Genomic DNA, 19,174 nt, shown 5'->3' with positions numbered 1-19,174 from the left:
ACATATTATTAATTAATAATTAGTCAGTTGTAGTATATTGCAATTATAGTATTGAAAATTTAATCAAAGCAACATAAACAAAGCATATTCACAGCAGTAAATTAATTAACTTAACTAATAGCTTTTACTTACAGATTGCTATCTATATCAGAAGCACTGAAGGCGAGTGTATTTTTTCAGCGAACATACTTTATACCTTGAGAGTGCTTGCTCCGTTGTCCGAAAAAATACACACCAGTTGGTCGTCTCTAAGACCCCAGGATGAAGGGGCGTCTTTTATCACCTTTATCATAGTTTCTGCCCTGTGATCTGTGGTAAAATATGCAGTTTGCAGCTATTTGTTCTGTAAAACACGTTCCGCGTCAATGTAGTAGTAGTAGTAAGATTTACTTAAGGCTTAGGTGTTAGATTCACCATAAGCCTGTCGCAGTGGCAAAGTATATCACATCTTTTAACGCAGCCTTTAACTTCACCCGACATTCATCATAAGGCTGCCAAAGTACCATCTATGAAAAATGTTTTTCAGTTAGGGAGTTTAAACCTCGGGTCAATTACTTCACAAGTGTCCTGAAGTCTTCTTTTTCGACAACACTCCTTCCTGGCATTATGTCTTTTGCCAAGAAGCAGGTGACCACGTTTGTGATACCCTGATGCCTTTTTAATTTTGTACTATGTGGAGTCATAGCAGCAAATGATGACACAAGCAGTTGCTGTTTAGGATCAGCACCACTGCTCACAGGCTTGCTAGCCACATCTCTTCTTTTTGACATTGAGCATATTCGACTGGATGGTATTTTTAAGATGGTGGAATTGGTTTGTTGTATTAGTCTTTACTGGGACCAGTCGGCGGTATGTCTTGCATGAAGGCTTTATTTGTGCTTGGTCTGATTTGAGGTAGTCGGACCATTTCCAGACTTTTGATGACATGTACCCTCTCATTGGTCTTTGTGAAGAATTAACAGACTTTCCTCCTCAGTTTCATTTACCAGGAGGTCCTCGTTGCACGGCAATTTCCCAAACATCAGACCACGTTGCTTATGTTTACAACATTGCTTTTTCGTAGGGAGAAGCAAATTTGCAAAGTGAGTCGTGATTGGCTGTTGTGCTGGCGTTTGCCTAATCTACCTACTGCGTAATAGCCCACAGGTATTGTCCGTCGCAACACATTGTATTTTAAAATGTATTATGGGAAAAACAAGTGTTATCTATTTTTATTGCCTACGTTTATCATCGTTATCATTATTTTTTCATTGATCAAAAATCTAAATTGTTTCATCACCCAGCACTACACGTTCTTGTAGATTTTTGAAAAACGTACTCCATGGACAACCTAATTTAAAACTAATCTTCTTTACCATAACAAAGAAAGACAGATTTTGTGAAACCCTAAAACTACCTTAGCCCATAACAACTTCATACCCAAGGGGAAGCATGATAGTAATAGCGTCAAATTTGTGGTTGTTTTACAGCTCACAGACAGCTGATCATCACTAAGAGAATCTTAAATTCAGAGTCACATTAAATAATCTAGCGAAATCTATTAAAACAATTGATTAAGATAAAAAAAATGGTTTTGAACAACAAGACACAATCAAGATCTCACCGTTACAGTAGTGTTCATTCAATGTCCTGATGAGACAAAATGTTTGGTGACTGTCATTGCTGTTGAAGGATGTGCCCTGTCTAACTGAATTAAACCCTTTGCTTACTTTGTGCACATTTGGTTCTGCAAAATAAACTTTTTTTTTTAAATTATAAATGAATGTACATTTTAATTATGCATGTCTAATACTAAGATATCTTGAAACTATTTTTATTAATATTTTTTACTATTTGCTTAATAAAAAATATAAATGATTCATATATTTTGAAAGTGCACAGCATATATATACTCAGCAAAAAAAGAAACGTCCTCTGACTTTCAACTGTTTTTACTTTCAGTAAACTTAATGTGTAAATATTTGTATGAACACTAAAAGAGTCAACACCATAAGACATAAACTAAAAATGTTTCACAATGTGTCCCTGAATGAAGGGAGGCTCAAAATCAAAAGTACCAGTCAGTATCTGGTGTGGCCACCAGCTGCTTGAAGTACTGCAGTGCATCTCCTCCTCATGGACTGGACCAGATTTGTCAGTTCTTGCTGTGAGATGTTACCCCACTCTTCCACCAAGGCAAGCAAAGCAAGTTCCTGGACATTTCTGGGGGGAATGGCCCTAGCCCTCACCCTGCAATCCAACAGGTCCCAGACGTGCTCAATGGGATTGGGATTGAGATCCGGGCTCTTCCACTGCGAGGATGATCAGCTGTCCTTCCTGTCTCCCTGTAGCGCTGTCTTAGGCGTCACACAGTGCGGACATGGCAATTTATTGCCCTATCCACATCAGCAGTCCTCATGCCTCCCTGCAGCATGCCTAATGCACGTTCACGCAGATGAGCAGGGACCCTGGGCATCTTTCTTTGGGTGTTTTTCACAGTCGGTAGACAAGTCTCTTTAGTGTCCTGCGTTTTTAGAACTGTGACCTTAAATGCCTACTTTCTGTAAGCTGTTAAGGTCTTAACGACCATTCCACAGGTGCATGTTAATTAATTGATTATGGTTAATTGAACATGCATGGAAAACATTGTTTAAACCCTTTACAATGAAGATCTGTAAAGTTATTTGGATTTTTAAAACATTATTGTTGAAATACACAGTCCTGAAAAAGGGACGTTTCTTTTTTTGCTGAGTATACATTGTATAGGGATGTTATGTATCTCAGTGGCAAGCACTGCTTCCTTCCTCTGCTACATCTCAAGGTTCTTAGTCTAATCATGCTATCTTTTTTATTCTGCATGTTCTCCAGATATACTCCTAAGTTAATGCATAAAACATCCTTGTTCAAAAATGTACCACTTCATTTTCTAGGTTAATGTTTACCTTCCAATTCATTTTCTAAATCCTCTTAATCCAAGTGTGGGTTCACAGGAAGACACAGCTTATTCCAGCTTTACCATAGTCCTCTTGACAACTTGGTTATGTAAATAAAAATAATCTAATTTCCAAAAAAAAAAAAAGAAACCCGCACAGGTTAGGTTAACTGAAGAGCCTAATTTAGTCTAATGTGAGGTGTGCATCGGTGGGTCAGGTGATGAACTTGTGTCACATGCAGGGTTAGTCTCCAGTTCTGAGGTTGATGCTGATTACCTGTCTTGGATTAAGTGGGTTTGAGAATGTTACAAATGTATACGCTAAATAAAAGCAAACACACACCCACTTACTTTGTATAATAAGGGGTGTTAACATATGTATTTTGCTTGCAGACATAAATAAAATCATTTATTTTTGATCAGTTGACATACCTTTAGAAAACAGGCTTTGTTTTAAAACTCAATAATGTTTGCCAATTTTTAGTTATGCCAATCCTAATAACCTTGTTAACAGTCTAGGAACTATTAGTGAAGATAATGAAAGTATGCAAGTCTTTCTAAAATGAATCAATCCAGTGACTTAAAGATACAGGATGAAATACATCTACTCTGTGAGGGTGTCCCTGTCTTGCTTATAGCCGTCTCCCTTCTCCAGTATGTCAACTATATTATTTGTCTACAGTACATGAAATGCTGTTTAGTGTAACTTAGTGTGGTATCTAATTAGCAAGCCTAAATCTCTTCTGGTTTTCAGAAGGAAAGATTAGTGTTTTTTCTTGCATATTGAAAGGCTCATGTACGTGCTAGAAAAATGTAAAAATTCAATACTGATTCAACTTATGAACTGAGAAGCTGCAATAGTAGATGTTGGCACACTAAGGTGTGTTGGTCTTTGCTGCACTGAGGCATTGCCTTGTATCATACAGAACTGCATCACAGATTTTTAATGAAGTAAACCCTTTAAATATTAAAACATATATTGCCATCATCTTTAAAGACTTGTAGCAAATAAGATTGACTTGTTTTCTCACCTGTACAATTTGTGAGGATGCACTACAGTAGACCTGCAATCTAGACTATTTATATAGCATTAACAGGGGAAGACATAAGAATACAACAAGCAGTGTTGCCTCATCATAGTCATTGGACCTCCATTCAGTTCCTAGTTGGGATGCCATTCTCTCCATTTACATGAGAGTTTCCTGTATCCATTCACTATCTAGTGACCAGATGTTAGGAGGACTGGCGAATTAACAGAATCTGAAGTATGTGTGGCTATGTTTCTGTGTATTTTGGGATCGTATCCGAAGCAGTTTTCTACCTTTTTTCATTGCTGTTAGAACAGAATTTGGCTTTTTGTGACTCAGGACTGGCTAAAGGCGGCTCAGAAAATGGATACATGAAAGTATTCAGAAGTTGATTCAATAAAATAGTTTCTTTTTTGTAACAACCAATAACCTTAAAAAACCTGAAGACATCTACTTGAAACAAATCAATGCTGAGAGACAGCAGCAATAAGAAGCTACTGAGCACTAGAAGAAGTACTATTACAATAATAAGAAAAACAATGCAATTTGGAATATGAGAGTGGAGGTCTTCCAATAAAATGTATATTCTCAGAGTGAACTCTATGCATTTAAAAGGAAAAAATAATGGAATGTCACATCAGTTTTTCATGTCAAACTCTAGACACTGAAAGAATGGAGAAAGACTGGATGAATTTGTGCAATAAATTTTTCATTCAGACCACACTTCCAATTCCCCCTCCTCTCTCAGCCTCTTTATAAGTGTATTCTTTTCATCTGCCTCTCAAAGACGACAGCCGCATCTGCTGCCATTTCAGTGGTAAAGCTATACAGCTCTGACTGCAGACACTGCGCATTATTCATGGAAGCAAACATCTTTTAAGCTAGATCCTGCATACAGTCTTCTTGCTTTTGTGCAGTAGCATTTTTTGTCTTTGTTGTCTGTCTTATACTTTTCTATAAAAATTAGCATGTGGAGGAAACAGCTAAAGGATAATTACATTTTTTTATCCTTGAAAAATGGTGGCTTTGAAAGCACTGTGAATCATGCATATTCATATTGAAGGCCTTGGATCTGTGCTTCCCATTTTGTATGGTCCAATTTATTAGACAGTAAAATGTTCCTTGGCAGATTCATTATTAATGCCCTTGAATGAGGATGCTTTTCATTTCACCTATGCACAGGCTCAGACAATGAGGATGCATAAAGCAGAACAATCTTTGGCATTGAAACAAAGACTCCATAAAAACACCTAGCATCATTAATCCAACAACAAAATTCATAATCTACTCGAGAATGATTTTCCAAAAAAAATACTGATCTCTGATCATTTCAGACATTAACTGCTACATTAGAATATAATCCTCAACACACTTTGGCCTTACAATTGTCTGTCTAAATAAGTTGTTTCTGGGTGACATTGAGAATAATGTCTGAAATTCAGGTTTGATACACATAAAAGAAAAAAATCTGCATGAAGTCACTAGTCCTCCACAATGACTAAACATTACACACATATGAATTCCTTTTGAACAGGCAGTCATCCATCTGTTCCCTCTGCAGGCATGCAACTCCCACAGAAAATCACCATGCCATGCATACAGTAATAGCAATGGAATATGTTCTGCTATGCTCATCTAATAAAGTCGAGCAGGCTTACACTGCTCATTTCAATTTTATTTCTGTCTTTTTGCATAGACTGCATTTCACAACAGTAGCATACCATATAAAAAATATAAATTAACAAAAAAGCTGGATAACACTATCTACACATACATTTGTAAGGAGTCAGGAATAAGTAAAACAATCAGAAACGTTCCAAGTTTTGTATCAGTCTAGAGAATGCGTTCTCAAAGATGGACACTAGATGTCAGCAAGTGTCCAACATATCCACCACATAAGACAGTTGGAAATCATTTGAATTACATGTACATAATCTTCAAAAGCAACACAGATTTTATTATACCTTATTGAATACCTTAGCAGATATAGAAGGCTGAATCTGTGCGTCTAAAGAGGTTTGAGAAGTGGTCTTCCCAGTATTACATTGAGAGGTGATGGCAGCCAGAGCAGCAGGGAGATCATCTTCATCACTATGATTGCTGATGGAGACAGAAAACCGAGGAGAGGTCAGGCACTCAGCACAGACAGAATGGCAAATGTTAAAGCATGTCTATATGGACAGCTGTGAGTGCACACCGTTTTGTACAGCAATAGCTTACACAAAATGCCACAAATTTTCATGAGACTCAACCAAACAAGAAATAATAGGGCTGAGTGCAAATAGGAAATTATCAACAGTTACAGTTCACATTTTCTTAACTTATTTTCTTGCAAGAATCGCTGACCTTCACCACCCAATGTGTTATGGAGCCTAAATTTCAAAAGAATTATCCAAACGTGGTGACCTTTTCAGTTAATCTTTCATTTAGCACTAATACCCTTTAAATCAATGTGGCCAATAAGAGCAGAGAGAGGATGGTGTTAATGCCTTCTGAGAAGTCAGATTTGTATTAAGAGAGCATTCATAAATGAAATGCATACATAAGTATACCCACAAAAACCAAAGATCTTAAACCAACATAAGGTGTTTTAGCAACAAAGTAGTAATAATAAGAAAAAGGGAAAACAAAGAAGCACAAAGTAAGTATTAGATTAATACAGTGGATTAAACAAAACCCTGGCAATCCTATCTTGAGAATTGTTTTCTGTCTATCCAGGTGGGCACCTCATACACTTTCCAAATAAAACAGAGACATCCTTCTTGACTACCTTTTTCTACCCTTTCTTACTTAATAAGCTTTAACTCCTACAATCAAACCCTTATGCTAGCATGTCCATTTAAGGCCCAGCAATGTAAGCACTTTCATGGTCTCTTTGCGCCCCTTAGAAAAACATCTTGGCCAGAGGCTAATCTATTACTTGACCCAAAATAGGAATTCAGAGCTCCATCTTGTAACTCTGTCTAGGTTTGTCTATTAATTACAGTAGGGCCAATGCATAACATGATTCCCTGCTGCCCAAACTTGGCTGAGTCTCACATTGCCTTGAACCAGCTGTCTTACTGTTTCGCTAGACATTATACAATATATGCTTCTCTGTTGTCAAAATCAATATCATTTGTCATATTTGCATCCATATTCATCCACTTTCTGGTGCCATTCTTCACAGAAAAGGATCATATTATGCTGAAGTCTTTTCTGATTTGATGTCTGCAAGGCAAGAACACCAAGACTGGATGAGTTGCCATTTCACTGCTAGTACCACTTACAAACACAGCAACTTCAACAAGTCATAGTTTATGTCATAAATTAGCCTAAATGTGTGTGTTTGGGGTTTAAATATTATAGTCCCCTGAAAAAAATTGAATAAAATTCACAGATGGCACCCTAAGGTTAAGTCACCACACAATCCATCTACAGTAAATAGCAGTTTTTTATGATGTAGGAATTTAACAGTATGTTAGCTCAAAATAACAATTATTAGTAAGCAGAATATCAGTAAACATTGAAGTCCCTTAACTAAAAAGTAATATACAACACCGAGACACTTGTCACATGTGAGTATGACAGTCTTTGCTGAGAATGATCAAGTGATTCTAAATTAAATATATTGCACAGTTATGCTATATTATTAACTCATGTTGTGGGTATTGTTGGCCTCCAGGATAACTAAATTAGATTTTTGAAATGAACTTACTCAAAGCATCTGATGCCAGACTGGTAACAAAGGTCATGAGCATTTTTTTTTTATATTTTGCATATTCAGACACTGACTGTAGCAGAAAGATCATGATAAAAAGATAATTAATTTCTTTATTCACTTAATATACAATAAAATAAAAACCATTGATCAAGCTTTCAACAGCAAAGAAAAACAGCAGACATAGTGGGTGGGCAGGATAAGGATAGGGGAGACACTGGCTTGTAATCCTGACCCTCCCTTTACAGTTCTTCTGCTTACTTAGTTAAAGAAGATGTGGGCGGATTGCAGGTTTAAGTGGAAGGGAATGGGTTGAAAGTGTGCTGTACCACCACCACGTATTTATTTTTTAACTCTTAAACTGCACAATATATTTTAATCTGTACAATAGCGAAAGAAAGAAAAAGTCTGTAAAAGCATAACTCCTTAGAATGAGTCATAAGAGCTTAGTTATTGAAGTTTTCCATACTGAAAGGGGAAAATCTCGGAAAAAATTTTACGTCAGCTTTTCAAACTTTGACTTTTAAATAAGGGAGATACATTTCTTGTGAAAGTTAACAAAACAAAAAAGTTAAATGACTGCCAACATTTTTTAAAAGTGTTGCACATCTAGGACTTCTTGGTCTAACATGGCTTTATCAGTTTTAAGTTACCTGATCTCTTGCTGTTGGTGTGATGTTAGAGACTGGACTTTCACTTGACCTTACAGATGCACTAATTGTTCAACTCAATTTTCCTTGCACTTTAGCATCTTTTAAAACTGCTCTAAAAATAACCATGCAGTAGAGATTCTTTACTTTTTGCAATATTACAGTTACAGCAGAGCAGCCCTGAAATAAATGCACATTCTTCATATAATCCTGGATACAATTAGGCAATCTCGAGAAACAAAAGCAAGCTTGAAGAAACATAAGCAGACTTCATCTGCAAATGGATGGTTTGCAATAAAAAAGCAATAATGGATAAATGTTCAATTAACTGATTGCCCTGGGGTGGAAAAAGCCAGGCACTGGGACTCCTTCATATGAGCCCATCATTATAATTTATAGTAATGTATTATTCTGAAAATGAATGAAATGCATAAAAGATTTTAGAGCATGTTGACTAGACATTTGAACCTTAAGGCTTTGGCTTCTATGAAGGATCTATAAATCTTTACTGCTACTCCTTGTCTGCCACTACATCCAAATATTCAATTAATGGGGTTGAGGAGAACAATGCATCAGCAGTAGTAACATACAGACAGGAAGGGTCCATTTCTGTATTTCCTCTGTGCATGCTGGTAACAAAGAACAACACCGAATTTGATCTTTTTGTTTTTTATGCAATGAAAGGTTATCAGTTCTGCGTTTGGACAGCTGAGTTTGCACAGCTCTTTTGAAACAAGTCTATGGCTTCAGAATTAATAGGGAGCATTGTTCAGCATAAAATTATCACAGAACTATGAATATCTGACATCAGCATGGGTCACTTCATTGGGGCTTGCTGTGAAAACTGCAATACAAATTGAACAATACAGAGGCGGTAAGAAGCTTTGATAATCCATCCAGGGTGGGGTTTAGCCTTGCCCTGCTACTGCCAACACTGACTACAATTAGTCAGAACCACAAACTGGATAAGCTAGGACAAAGATGGATAAATGGATTAATATTTTGGGAATGACAGGTACAATGGAAGCTTTTGTTTGAATTACATAATGCATAGTGTCAAATAATTTTAATAGTATTCTATTCCTGGTGTACTAGGCTCCATACTGAATTTATATTAATTAATTGAACTGTCACGAACTGATATCATGCTTGTGAGATGATCTGGAGTAAGAAGTGCTGAGAGTTGTATGTTACTGCTATGTGGGCGGAGTGGTGGCTCTGAGGCAAGGGATCTGCACTGGCAATCGAAGGTTGCCGGTTCGAATCCAATAAAATGCCAAAAGGGACTCTGCTCTGTTGGGCCCTTGAGCAAGGCCCTTAACCTGCAATTGCTAAGCACTTTGAGTAGTGAGAAAATCACTATATAAATGCAAAGAATTATTATTATTGTTAAAGAATTATGTGACAGCTAGTTAAAAATACAAATTTTGTTCTTAAAATGTTGTTGCCAATAAGAAGCTGTGTGAGAAGTTTTAAATCTTTTTTCTCTTTATGAGGGTTTTTACTTTTTTTTCTACCCACACAGGAGCAAAGGTAGCTGAGTATTTGGAGAAGCATTTTGAAAACCAACTTTTTACTTGTATTCATAACCAACATCAGTGAGAAAACAAGGTAGGCAGAAACTGCAGAATGTTGTTGCTGAAACAGGCAAGTTCATAAGTAAATAACTGGTGGTGTAGTGATGAACAGTTAAAAGTAATACCGATTTTGCAGTGAGAAGTTAAGGCATACAAAGAATAACTGGATATAGCAGCATATGGCACTCGTACAGTTAAGCATGAGCACTATTAGAAAGCGAGGGCTTACGTTCATTCCTTTACAGAAAAGCGTTTATTTTAAGTACAGGTGAGGGAGCACCAATCAGGTACAAGCGGTGGTAAAAACAGACATGTGAATAGGTAAATAACTACAAGTTGATATACAGTGAGTGAGTTTTCTTAGTAAAAAGTAAGTAGTAAACTGAAACAAGCTTCACAGGACTCTGAACTGGATATGTGGGCTTGGAAATGGAATAGACTGGATCTAATCTAATACATCCAGCCTTTTACTCTTCTCATTTCCAAAAACTAACATAGGCTTTTATTTTTAATGCATCTTTATGTTTCAAATAATCTCTTTATATGCAGCAACCATATGTACAAGAAAATAAATAAAATAATCTAAAATATGACTGTATGGATTGTCTGAGATTCATCTAATTGACTAACTTGCATTTCCTCTTCACCTCATACCACACTGCTTAGAAGAAATTAAAAATGTTCAATGGAAAAATATCACACGTCAAGGTCTCCCTGCTAGGTAGTGAAACACTTTTTGTTATTTGGCAGCAAAAAATAATTTTCACTGTATTGGTTGATATGAAAACCTCAGGGCCGCAAGACCTAGGAGATGAATATAAAGGAAATTACACAGTTCTGCTGACTAGAAGGGAAAAGTAAAAATAAGCTTTCCACTGATGTTGTCATTACAACAAAGAAGGAGAGCTGCACTACATTGCACTTGCCGAGCCACCTGCTGAATGTAAGTTGGACTGCTAACAACTGCTTTCAGGGCTGAGGTACTCACAAGCTGTACTGTCGTATCAATTTCTTTAAACGAGGAGGCTTGCTCTCCCTCTTTTCAGGCACTGCTGCAGATGAACACATGTCTCGTGGGGATGATGGACTTCTAATTAAAAGAAAAGAAAAAAAGTGCTATACACTCCTATATACTCCTATTCAAAAAGATCATTGTTCATTCATTTTATTTGCAGATGAAAAATAAAGAACAGGTACACATAAAGGAATCTGAGAGATCACTTACAATACAAAATGTTATAAGTTCTTAAGGATTAACAGTAGAATTCACAGTTTTATTTATTTACAGTATATTATACAACAATACAATTTAGCACAAAGTAATTAAGTAAACAGTTTTTTTTTTTACAGTGAGCACTATTATTTAGTATTAAAATATAAGTAGCAAAAACAAAAAAAAGACTATTTACATTAATCTTTATTGTTTTTTATGATTTGGGCAACTTCATTAAACTAAAATTAATAAACTACATAATGTTCAGTCTACCAATATTTGCACAAACACTGGCAAAAATAATACAGTGTACAAAATGTACATCGTATGTAACAACATATTCACCAGAATTACTACTGTCAAAATATTCAAAAAAGAGAACATTGCATTAAAAAGATTACTGACATTAATAGTCATAAAAAGCAGTGAAAATAGGATAGACCTTCCTGCATGATCCAAAGCTCCAGTACTCCTGCTGATCTCGGGTTTTTCCAAGTCCTCCTTCACAACCTGAGGGGTAAAAGGGAAGCACTGCAGTTAAGAGTTATTGTAGTCAAGCATGTGCTGAAGTGTTCTGAATCAGCATGTCATTCCTTCTAGGACCAGAGTCTCCCAATGATGCTGATAAGGTCCCTAGAAGATTCCCAATAAGCCAAACATTTATTTTCAAAGATGCACATTTATACACATACTTCCATGCTCGTTTGTATCAGACCAGTTAGGTTGATGGAAGTAAGGGAAGTACTCCAAGAAAGTCTTTATTTAGAGAGAACATGCAAAATAAGTATAGACAATGGAAGGACTAGGATTCAAAACCAGTCTCCTGGAGGTTTATGGGATCAGTGCATGCTGCCAGATCAGAAGCAGAGGCATTACACTGGAAGGCAGAGTCATAGCTGAGAGAGAAAGACCTGCAAATGGCCAAAGAGACATCTTCTTTAGTAAAGTTGTAGGATTCCAGGAATTCATGTTCACATCCCACCTCTGTCATCTAAGGATGAATGGCTAAAGAGAGAGAAAGAGGGAACATTGCCCTCATATCTCGAACATGCAACTGTTTGGCTTAAAGTAGGCAGAAACTTTTTATAAAATAGAATAGTGGCTAGAAATGAGTCAACTGAATTCTTTCAGGACAATATACAACATATATAACCAAGCACATGCCAGGGGTGTCAAAATTAATTTTTAAAAATACAAAGAAGGCAGTAAATGAATGACTAAAATCAGCACTATGAACAGTACTTTTCTGCATCAAAACTTCATAGTCTTATGTCTAATAAGTCTCTCCAAGACATTATATTTTGATTGCTATATTTTGTCTTGCCACAGAAAAAAAAAGTCTTGTCACAGTGTGCATCACTGTGTCTTATGATTACAGAATGCCAAAAATGACAATTTACTTAAGACGTTTAACTATCTGGCATGAAGGAAATGGTGCGAAATTACTCTAAGCTAGTATCCCAATTGATTTAACCAACTGCTAGTGTATTGCTTAACAAGCCCAAACCTCCTTCATGTTCTTTTAAAGGCAGCTCTTGAACAGGCTTGCTTACTGTGGCATACACAAGTAGCTTTAGTTTATCTTCGGAATGTCTCACCTGTTGATATGTCTGGCTGCTGACATACTGCATCCCACAGTCCCATTTTCAGGCACTTGAAGTAGGATTTCCAAAGATACCTGTCTTAAAGAGCATCTAATATGCTTGTATGAAGGGTACTTAGGGTGCCTACTAGATTGCTGCTGTTGTCATTACTGAGAATTGGTAGCTAGGAGGACAATGTCACATTAGATTTTTTCTGTCAATGATAATATCAATTCTACCTTTATGGTATGTGGTCTTTTTATGATTATTGATAGATCTAACAACACTTTTTTCAATTTAGCAAAGAATGGACTATACTAACAGAAAACATTTACAGCAATGCTCCTTTCAAGGCTCTTAGTTTTTTTTAATATCACAGAATTAATAGCCCTGAACCTACTTTCCTTCTTCATAAATATCAAAGATAGCTGAGGTCATTTCTTAAACATTATTTTACCTGTGTCACAATTTCAAACTAAGTATGCTGGACTTTAATCCCCCTGATGTTTCACTGCTGTCAACTGAATTTTCATATTAAAAGTAATACTAAGATGAGTTAACTGGCCACTTGTTGGCAGCAGTTGGATACATAAAGGGTGAAAAAATGACTCAAAATAAACAAAACCCCTCAAATATTTATACTTGGACAATAAAGATAAAATTTATATTCAAATAACTATATAAACATTATAAATTGATTTATTTTATTGAAATTTATTGGGATATTTCTGTACTCAACAGTTTAATAGTTGAAAATCTCTGAGTGAAATGAGGACATCCAACAAAAAGCTTTTTTTGTTTCCAGTATATTGCACTTGAATTCTAAAAGTGATGTAAAAAAGTACACATAATGAGACCAAGTGGAGCAAATGTCATACATTTATACAATATCGATAATTTTACAGCAGCATGTAGCTTCACTTTAATTTGTCGCTGTTAAGTGTTTTGAACTAATCAGTTATCAGGTATCAGTTTGCTGCATTCATACCAATACATATTCCATTGCTAAATTTAAAAACTTTTCTTTCTTCTTCACTTTTCTGATAACCACCTTTACTTTCTTTGTCTCTCCAATAAATAGCCGCTCCATTAAATACTTGACTCTGTCACAGAGACTGGAATGCTGCTGAGCTCCGGATGTGGATTATCCTCAAGCATGTTAATACATGGAGGTCCAAAGTATAGATAGACATTAAGCCGGTACAGTCCAGTGCTCATAGCATAGAAATGGAGATCAGATGACATACATGGGCACATGTGTGCCTAAAGCATGTTTCAGGAGGCAAACTAACTAAGAACTTTGCCTTCCCTTGACCAAATACATGTAGATCAGAATTTCTTTCCCCCCCCCAGCATGTCTTGGCCAGTGGTGCTTGGGTGGAACAGAACATGTTTTAATAAGAGATACTTGTAGTCTAATGCAGCTCCTGTTACACAAAGCTATAATTCCAAAAAAGAAGAAACACCACCACTTTAAAACTCTAAAATGAATCCTATAGGCTTGCTCAACTGTATCGACTTTTAGTAACTCAACCTACCTTGAGACTCAAAGGAGTTAAAACCTATGACAAATTTATACATTTGAAGATATAAACAAACTTTAATTCATATAAATCCCAAACAGTAGGTGTAATTATTAAGCATAATGATGCTCAATTTTATTTTAATGTCTATAATTAGCCCCATTGTAATTATAATATTTATTTTTTGTTCTTCTGTAATTATTGCATGTTATGGCAATTCACCTAGTGTCACACTGTCAGTTTCATATGGTGCCACACTGATGCCCTTGTACTTCTAAAAAGCTACAGCACAAGGAGGGGTGCTTCACCCCCCAATCCCCTACTGATCCTTTCTATTAAAAGATGCAGTGATGGTTCCCTTCACAGTGACTTACCAAGATTTCTCATTAAAAATTCAAAAAGTCATTAGTGCCCTTAATTGTGAGCACAACAGCTAAGTGTTGTTAGGAATAAATATTTAAAACAGCTGTTAGAAAAACAACCTTGGAAAGCATCTACCAGATATAAGACACATCACCAAGCTCCTGTCCATTCACATCATACCACAAATGCTTATACTAAGCATAATCTGGCGATTTGGTACATTTTCACTAAACAACACTCCTTATGCTTGATTAGGGTCCAGGATTCCTTGGAATGATGTTGCAGGACTTGCTGTAAGAATGGACATAGAGGGTATTTTTGTTCAACATGGAAATGGGGTCACCTCGTTGTACTGGACTCCAAAAAGTCTCATTCTTCCACTTTGTATGTGTATGTTTTTCCTTTCTTTGCACTCTTATTGTATCCATTGCGCAATTTCAGATTGGGACTTAATTTAGTAACAAGAAGGAACAATAAGGCTTTGGTAGGTGAGGTGTAGCCTAATGACAAAAGTGTAAGGCAGAAGGCTAGCTACAATACTCATATCCCCCCTTGCCACCCAGAGAGACACGCTTAATCTACCTGGACTCAGCTCTAGAAATATAATCATGGATCCCCCAGACATTTATTTTCTATAAAAATGTGGTTAACCCAATTTTTTGTTCTTTTCTATTCTATCTGCAAATGGCTACATTTCAATTTTAATGTTACCATGAGTTGGTAAACAATAGTATTAACTTTTTTATACTAATCAGAGAGATTCAGAGTGTTTTACTGTTTAACATAACACATACTTACAACTAACTAATTACTGCAATATTTAATAATTTGCTGTTATTATTATTATTATTTCCTTGCATTAATACACTTTCAGGGTGCAAATGATGCCCAAATCCAATGGCTGAAGCGCTGCCGTGCAATTGGGTGGGAGGAGTTCAACGCGAACATTATCTAAATGTGGAAGCATGTTGTGGGCAGCACAGTTATCAGTCAGGAGCCGAATCATTATTTCTTCTTCATATTGTGAGGTTTCTGAACTCCTTTGAGACCCACCATCCACCCAACGGGAACGACATGCTGAAATGCGTCCTGAAGTGTGATTGCAGCATCTGTGGAAGATTGTTTGTTCATTGCTGGGGCAGGGCAATAGGAGGCTCACAGTGCTGCAATGAAGCGCCACAGAAGCAAACCATAAAAGATCGGGGTCGCGCTTTAAGTCTCTGTCTTGCACCACAAAACACGAGGCTTAGTCTCAGTACTTTAGCAAAACCAGCTTTATTCAGCTTGAAACAGGAATGGCACAGTTATTTATTGTAGCATGATCTTCCACTCTGCTATACACAGACACAGAAGTCAGGCGGGTCGTGGCCAGGTCAGTGATCAAGTAATCCTGTTATCTGCATTTACAATTTACATGCCCCTAACCTTGCATCACCCATTGAGATCTTTTCTGTTTAAGGGGGACGCAGCACATCTGTGAGCCTGCTATTGCCCCGTACAGATGCGGAGATCGCACTTCGGGACACTCTTCAGCTTGCTGTCTAGTAGGGGGAGGCCACAAGAGAGTTTACAAACCTCACATTTCCTTGAATGAGTGCCGCATTAATAGGAATGTTTCTTGAACAAGCATCACTGAACCACATAAAAACTGGTTTTTCAACGTCTTCAAATGCAGCAGTTCACATACGTTTGTAACCCAAGATTTTTCTACATTTTTTGCTCTGTCTTTCAAGAAAGTTGACAGTGTCAATGGTGAAATTCCGAATTCACTGTGTAGCAACCAACCCCTTACCGAGCTGGCAGCTACACTACCAAGACCTGAGGCCTGGATGAATTACTGAGGCTAACCTACATATACCAAGCCGTACCTCTAACAAATAATGTTTTCCCCACAATCGACGGTTTAAACACAAGCACACAAAAGCAGATATGTAAAATAGGTGTATAAATATATTAAATGAAACACAATAACAATAAATGCAAATTTCACATGTAGAATATATATATATATATATATACACTCACCTAAAGAATTATTAGGAACACCATACTAATACGGTGTTTGACCCCCTTTCGCCTTCAGAACTGCGGCGTGGCATTGATTCAACAAGGTGCTGAAAGCATTCTTTAGAAATGTTGGCCCATATTGATAGGATAGCATCTTGCAGTTGATGGAGATTTGTGGGATGCACATCCAGGTTTATTTGTTGTTTCTCTTTTAACTTTGGTCAGTTTGCAGAGCAAAAGGTGCATACAAAAAGAGCTGAATTAACAGAATCTGAGGTAGCTCCTATTTTTTCCACTTACAAAAGAAAAAAAACTGACCTAGGCTACATATCTGACCTATCTGATCACAAAGTGCATAAAACAAAATAGTGCACAGTAGTAGGCTATTAGAAATAACATTGTTTCCTTTTGAAACAAAATAAACAACTTGCACACATTTGACCCAGGAACATCTCAAAGTGCATAAAATAAAAAGTGCACAGTATTCACAACTATAACAACACTGAGGGAACATATTTTAAATCACCATGTGTGATTAGGCATGCCTCTGTTACGCATCCCACATTATATTGATGTATTGTAGGCTACAGTTACCCTGCTGACTTAGTAGGAGAAGTGACATTTTTTTGTTTTGAACGAGAGCAGTGACTTTAGGCTCGTAAGTTGTCAATGCAATTCGAAGGCATTGGTGGAGAGTATGGTCAGTCAGGGAGCAACAGAGTTGCTTTTTATGGAGTTCATGTGTGAAAAACTTGACTCACATGTATATGTTGATCCAAACATACTGAGCATGACGATCACTACTTTCTTAATGTTAGGGAACTGATGTGCGTTGACATCAGTCCAAAACATTGCAGGCCCGTTAGTGGAAAGCTCCTGTGCCATGGTTACAGATGACTGCATGTCAACAAGTTCGAGTGTGAATTTCCCCTCGTCAATGGAAGGGACCAGTTTCTTAGCTCTGGCGGATAAGTCCCCTTCTATTGCAACAGTGAACGGGCCTCTGACAAAAACAGCCAACTCTGTGGGCAGATCAAGTCCATCCAATCGACCAGCAAAGTTATTTTTCAACATCGCAATGAAATCTGTCATCACATCCGTGATTTGTGCAGGGGGTGAGGTGCCTTTGCGGAGTGTCGGAAAATGCAGCATTCGGCCTGTGCTCAAATCATTTGCGAAAAGGTCCAGTTTAACTTGGAATGCGCGCATCTGTTCCACAAGGTCGATGACAGTTTTGTCTCTGCCTTGTAGTCCCAAATTGAGATCGTTCAGGTGTTTGAATATGTCGCTCAGAAAGCAGGCATCGGCCATGAAGTTGTCGTCCAGTATGCGACTCAAGTGCGTTTCTGCCTTTTTTTGCTTGCTGCCGTGGAGGAAAGTTATGATCTCTTCTCTGAGACCGCAGAAACGCTCCAGTGCTTTGCCTTTGGACAGCCACCTCACGTCATTATGCAAAAGAAGGTCGTGGTGCTCAGCAGACATTTCTGACAGCAGCATGCGGAATAAGCGGTGTTGGAGGCTTGATGTGGAGCGAATAAAATTAATTATATCCATAACGCTGTCCATTGTCGTTTTGAGCGCCCCGCTTAGTTTTCCGCACAACACCGCCTGATGCACAATGCAGTGTAAGGAGATCAACTGAGGTGCAACAGCGGACCAACGTGCTGCCAAACCATTCACTTTCCCTGTCATGGACGGAGCCCCATCTGTCACAAGCATGCACACACGCTTCATATCCAGACCACTGTCTTTAAAAAAGGCGGAATTTTCCCAAAGACTATATCACCAGTTGTGTGTCCTTCTAACGGCAGTAGGCGAGCAGCTCCTCTCGGAAGCATTTGCCATCAAAAAAACGGACATATATGCACAACTGAGCAGTATCAGTTTTGTCTGTGGACTCATCTACTGCTATAGACATAGTATCAGCTTTCATCAGGTCTCCTAACAGCGTTTCATACACATCTGCAGCAAGAATTTCAACCCTACGAATGTTTGAAGTATCTGACAGGGGTACGTTTTTTATAGCAGATACCACGCTCATTTTAATTTTATCGTCATTTATCACCTCATCCATGACAGCCAGCATACAGTCCTTCACGGTTTCAGAGTCTGTGAATGGCCTTTCCTTTTTTGCCAGTATCCAGGAAACACGAAGGGATGCTGCAGTAGCTCTCTCTTGGGCTGTGAATGACCGCACCATGGTAGTACTGCTCGGTTGTAAGATGCAATCAAACTCTGCACTTTTGCAGCCCTCTCTTGAGATCCCTCTGGAAACTTGGTGCGAAAAGTGTGGTGTTTCTCAACATGATGCCTCCGCACATTGTAATCTTTAAATACTCCAACGCAATCATTACGAATTAAACACATCGGTTTGGCATTTGGATGTGGCGGTAAAATAAACAAGTATTTGTCAGTCCAGGCAGGGTTAAACTTACGGTTTTCATTGGCAATTTTACGTTTCAGTGTTGAGAAAGACATATTGATAGTAATCTAAGCTACTACCGGCACGCTCTGCATTGTTTGCGTGTTGCAGGCTATGTAATTTACGTAGGAATGCGTGTTTTTGGCGGGACCATAGACATAAATACTTTATATTTATATTAATATACTATATATTTA

At 37.5% G+C, this 19,174-nt stretch overlaps 1 protein-coding gene across 5 annotated transcripts in view; it reads right to left on the bottom strand.

Moving 5' to 3' along the window:
- Positions 1–19,174, bottom strand: part of epb41l4b (erythrocyte membrane protein band 4.1 like 4B) — a 404,010-nt gene that overhangs the window by 21,283 nt on the left and 363,553 nt on the right. For 4 of the 5 annotated variants that reach the window (XM_039737615.1, XM_039737616.1, XM_039737618.1 and 1 more), the window contains 3 exons: positions 11,522–11,589; positions 10,855–10,956; positions 5,904–6,039 (listed from right to left, as the gene is read on the bottom strand). In XM_039737615.1, coding sequence (XP_039593549.1) covers positions 5,904–6,039; positions 10,855–10,956; positions 11,522–11,589 — 306 coding nt within the window. The remainder of the gene's footprint in view (positions 1–5,903; positions 6,040–10,854; positions 10,957–11,521; positions 11,590–19,174) is intronic. The other variant, XM_039737617.1, reaches the window with a different exon arrangement.

The sequence above is a fragment of the Polypterus senegalus genome, chromosome 15 (genome assembly GCF_016835505.1).
Source record: "Polypterus senegalus isolate Bchr_013 chromosome 15, ASM1683550v1, whole genome shotgun sequence".
Taxonomy (NCBI): Eukaryota; Metazoa; Chordata; class Cladistia; order Polypteriformes; family Polypteridae; genus Polypterus; species Polypterus senegalus.
The sequence above is the reverse complement of the archived record's forward strand: the minus strand, read 5'-3'. Positions and strand labels throughout refer to the sequence as shown.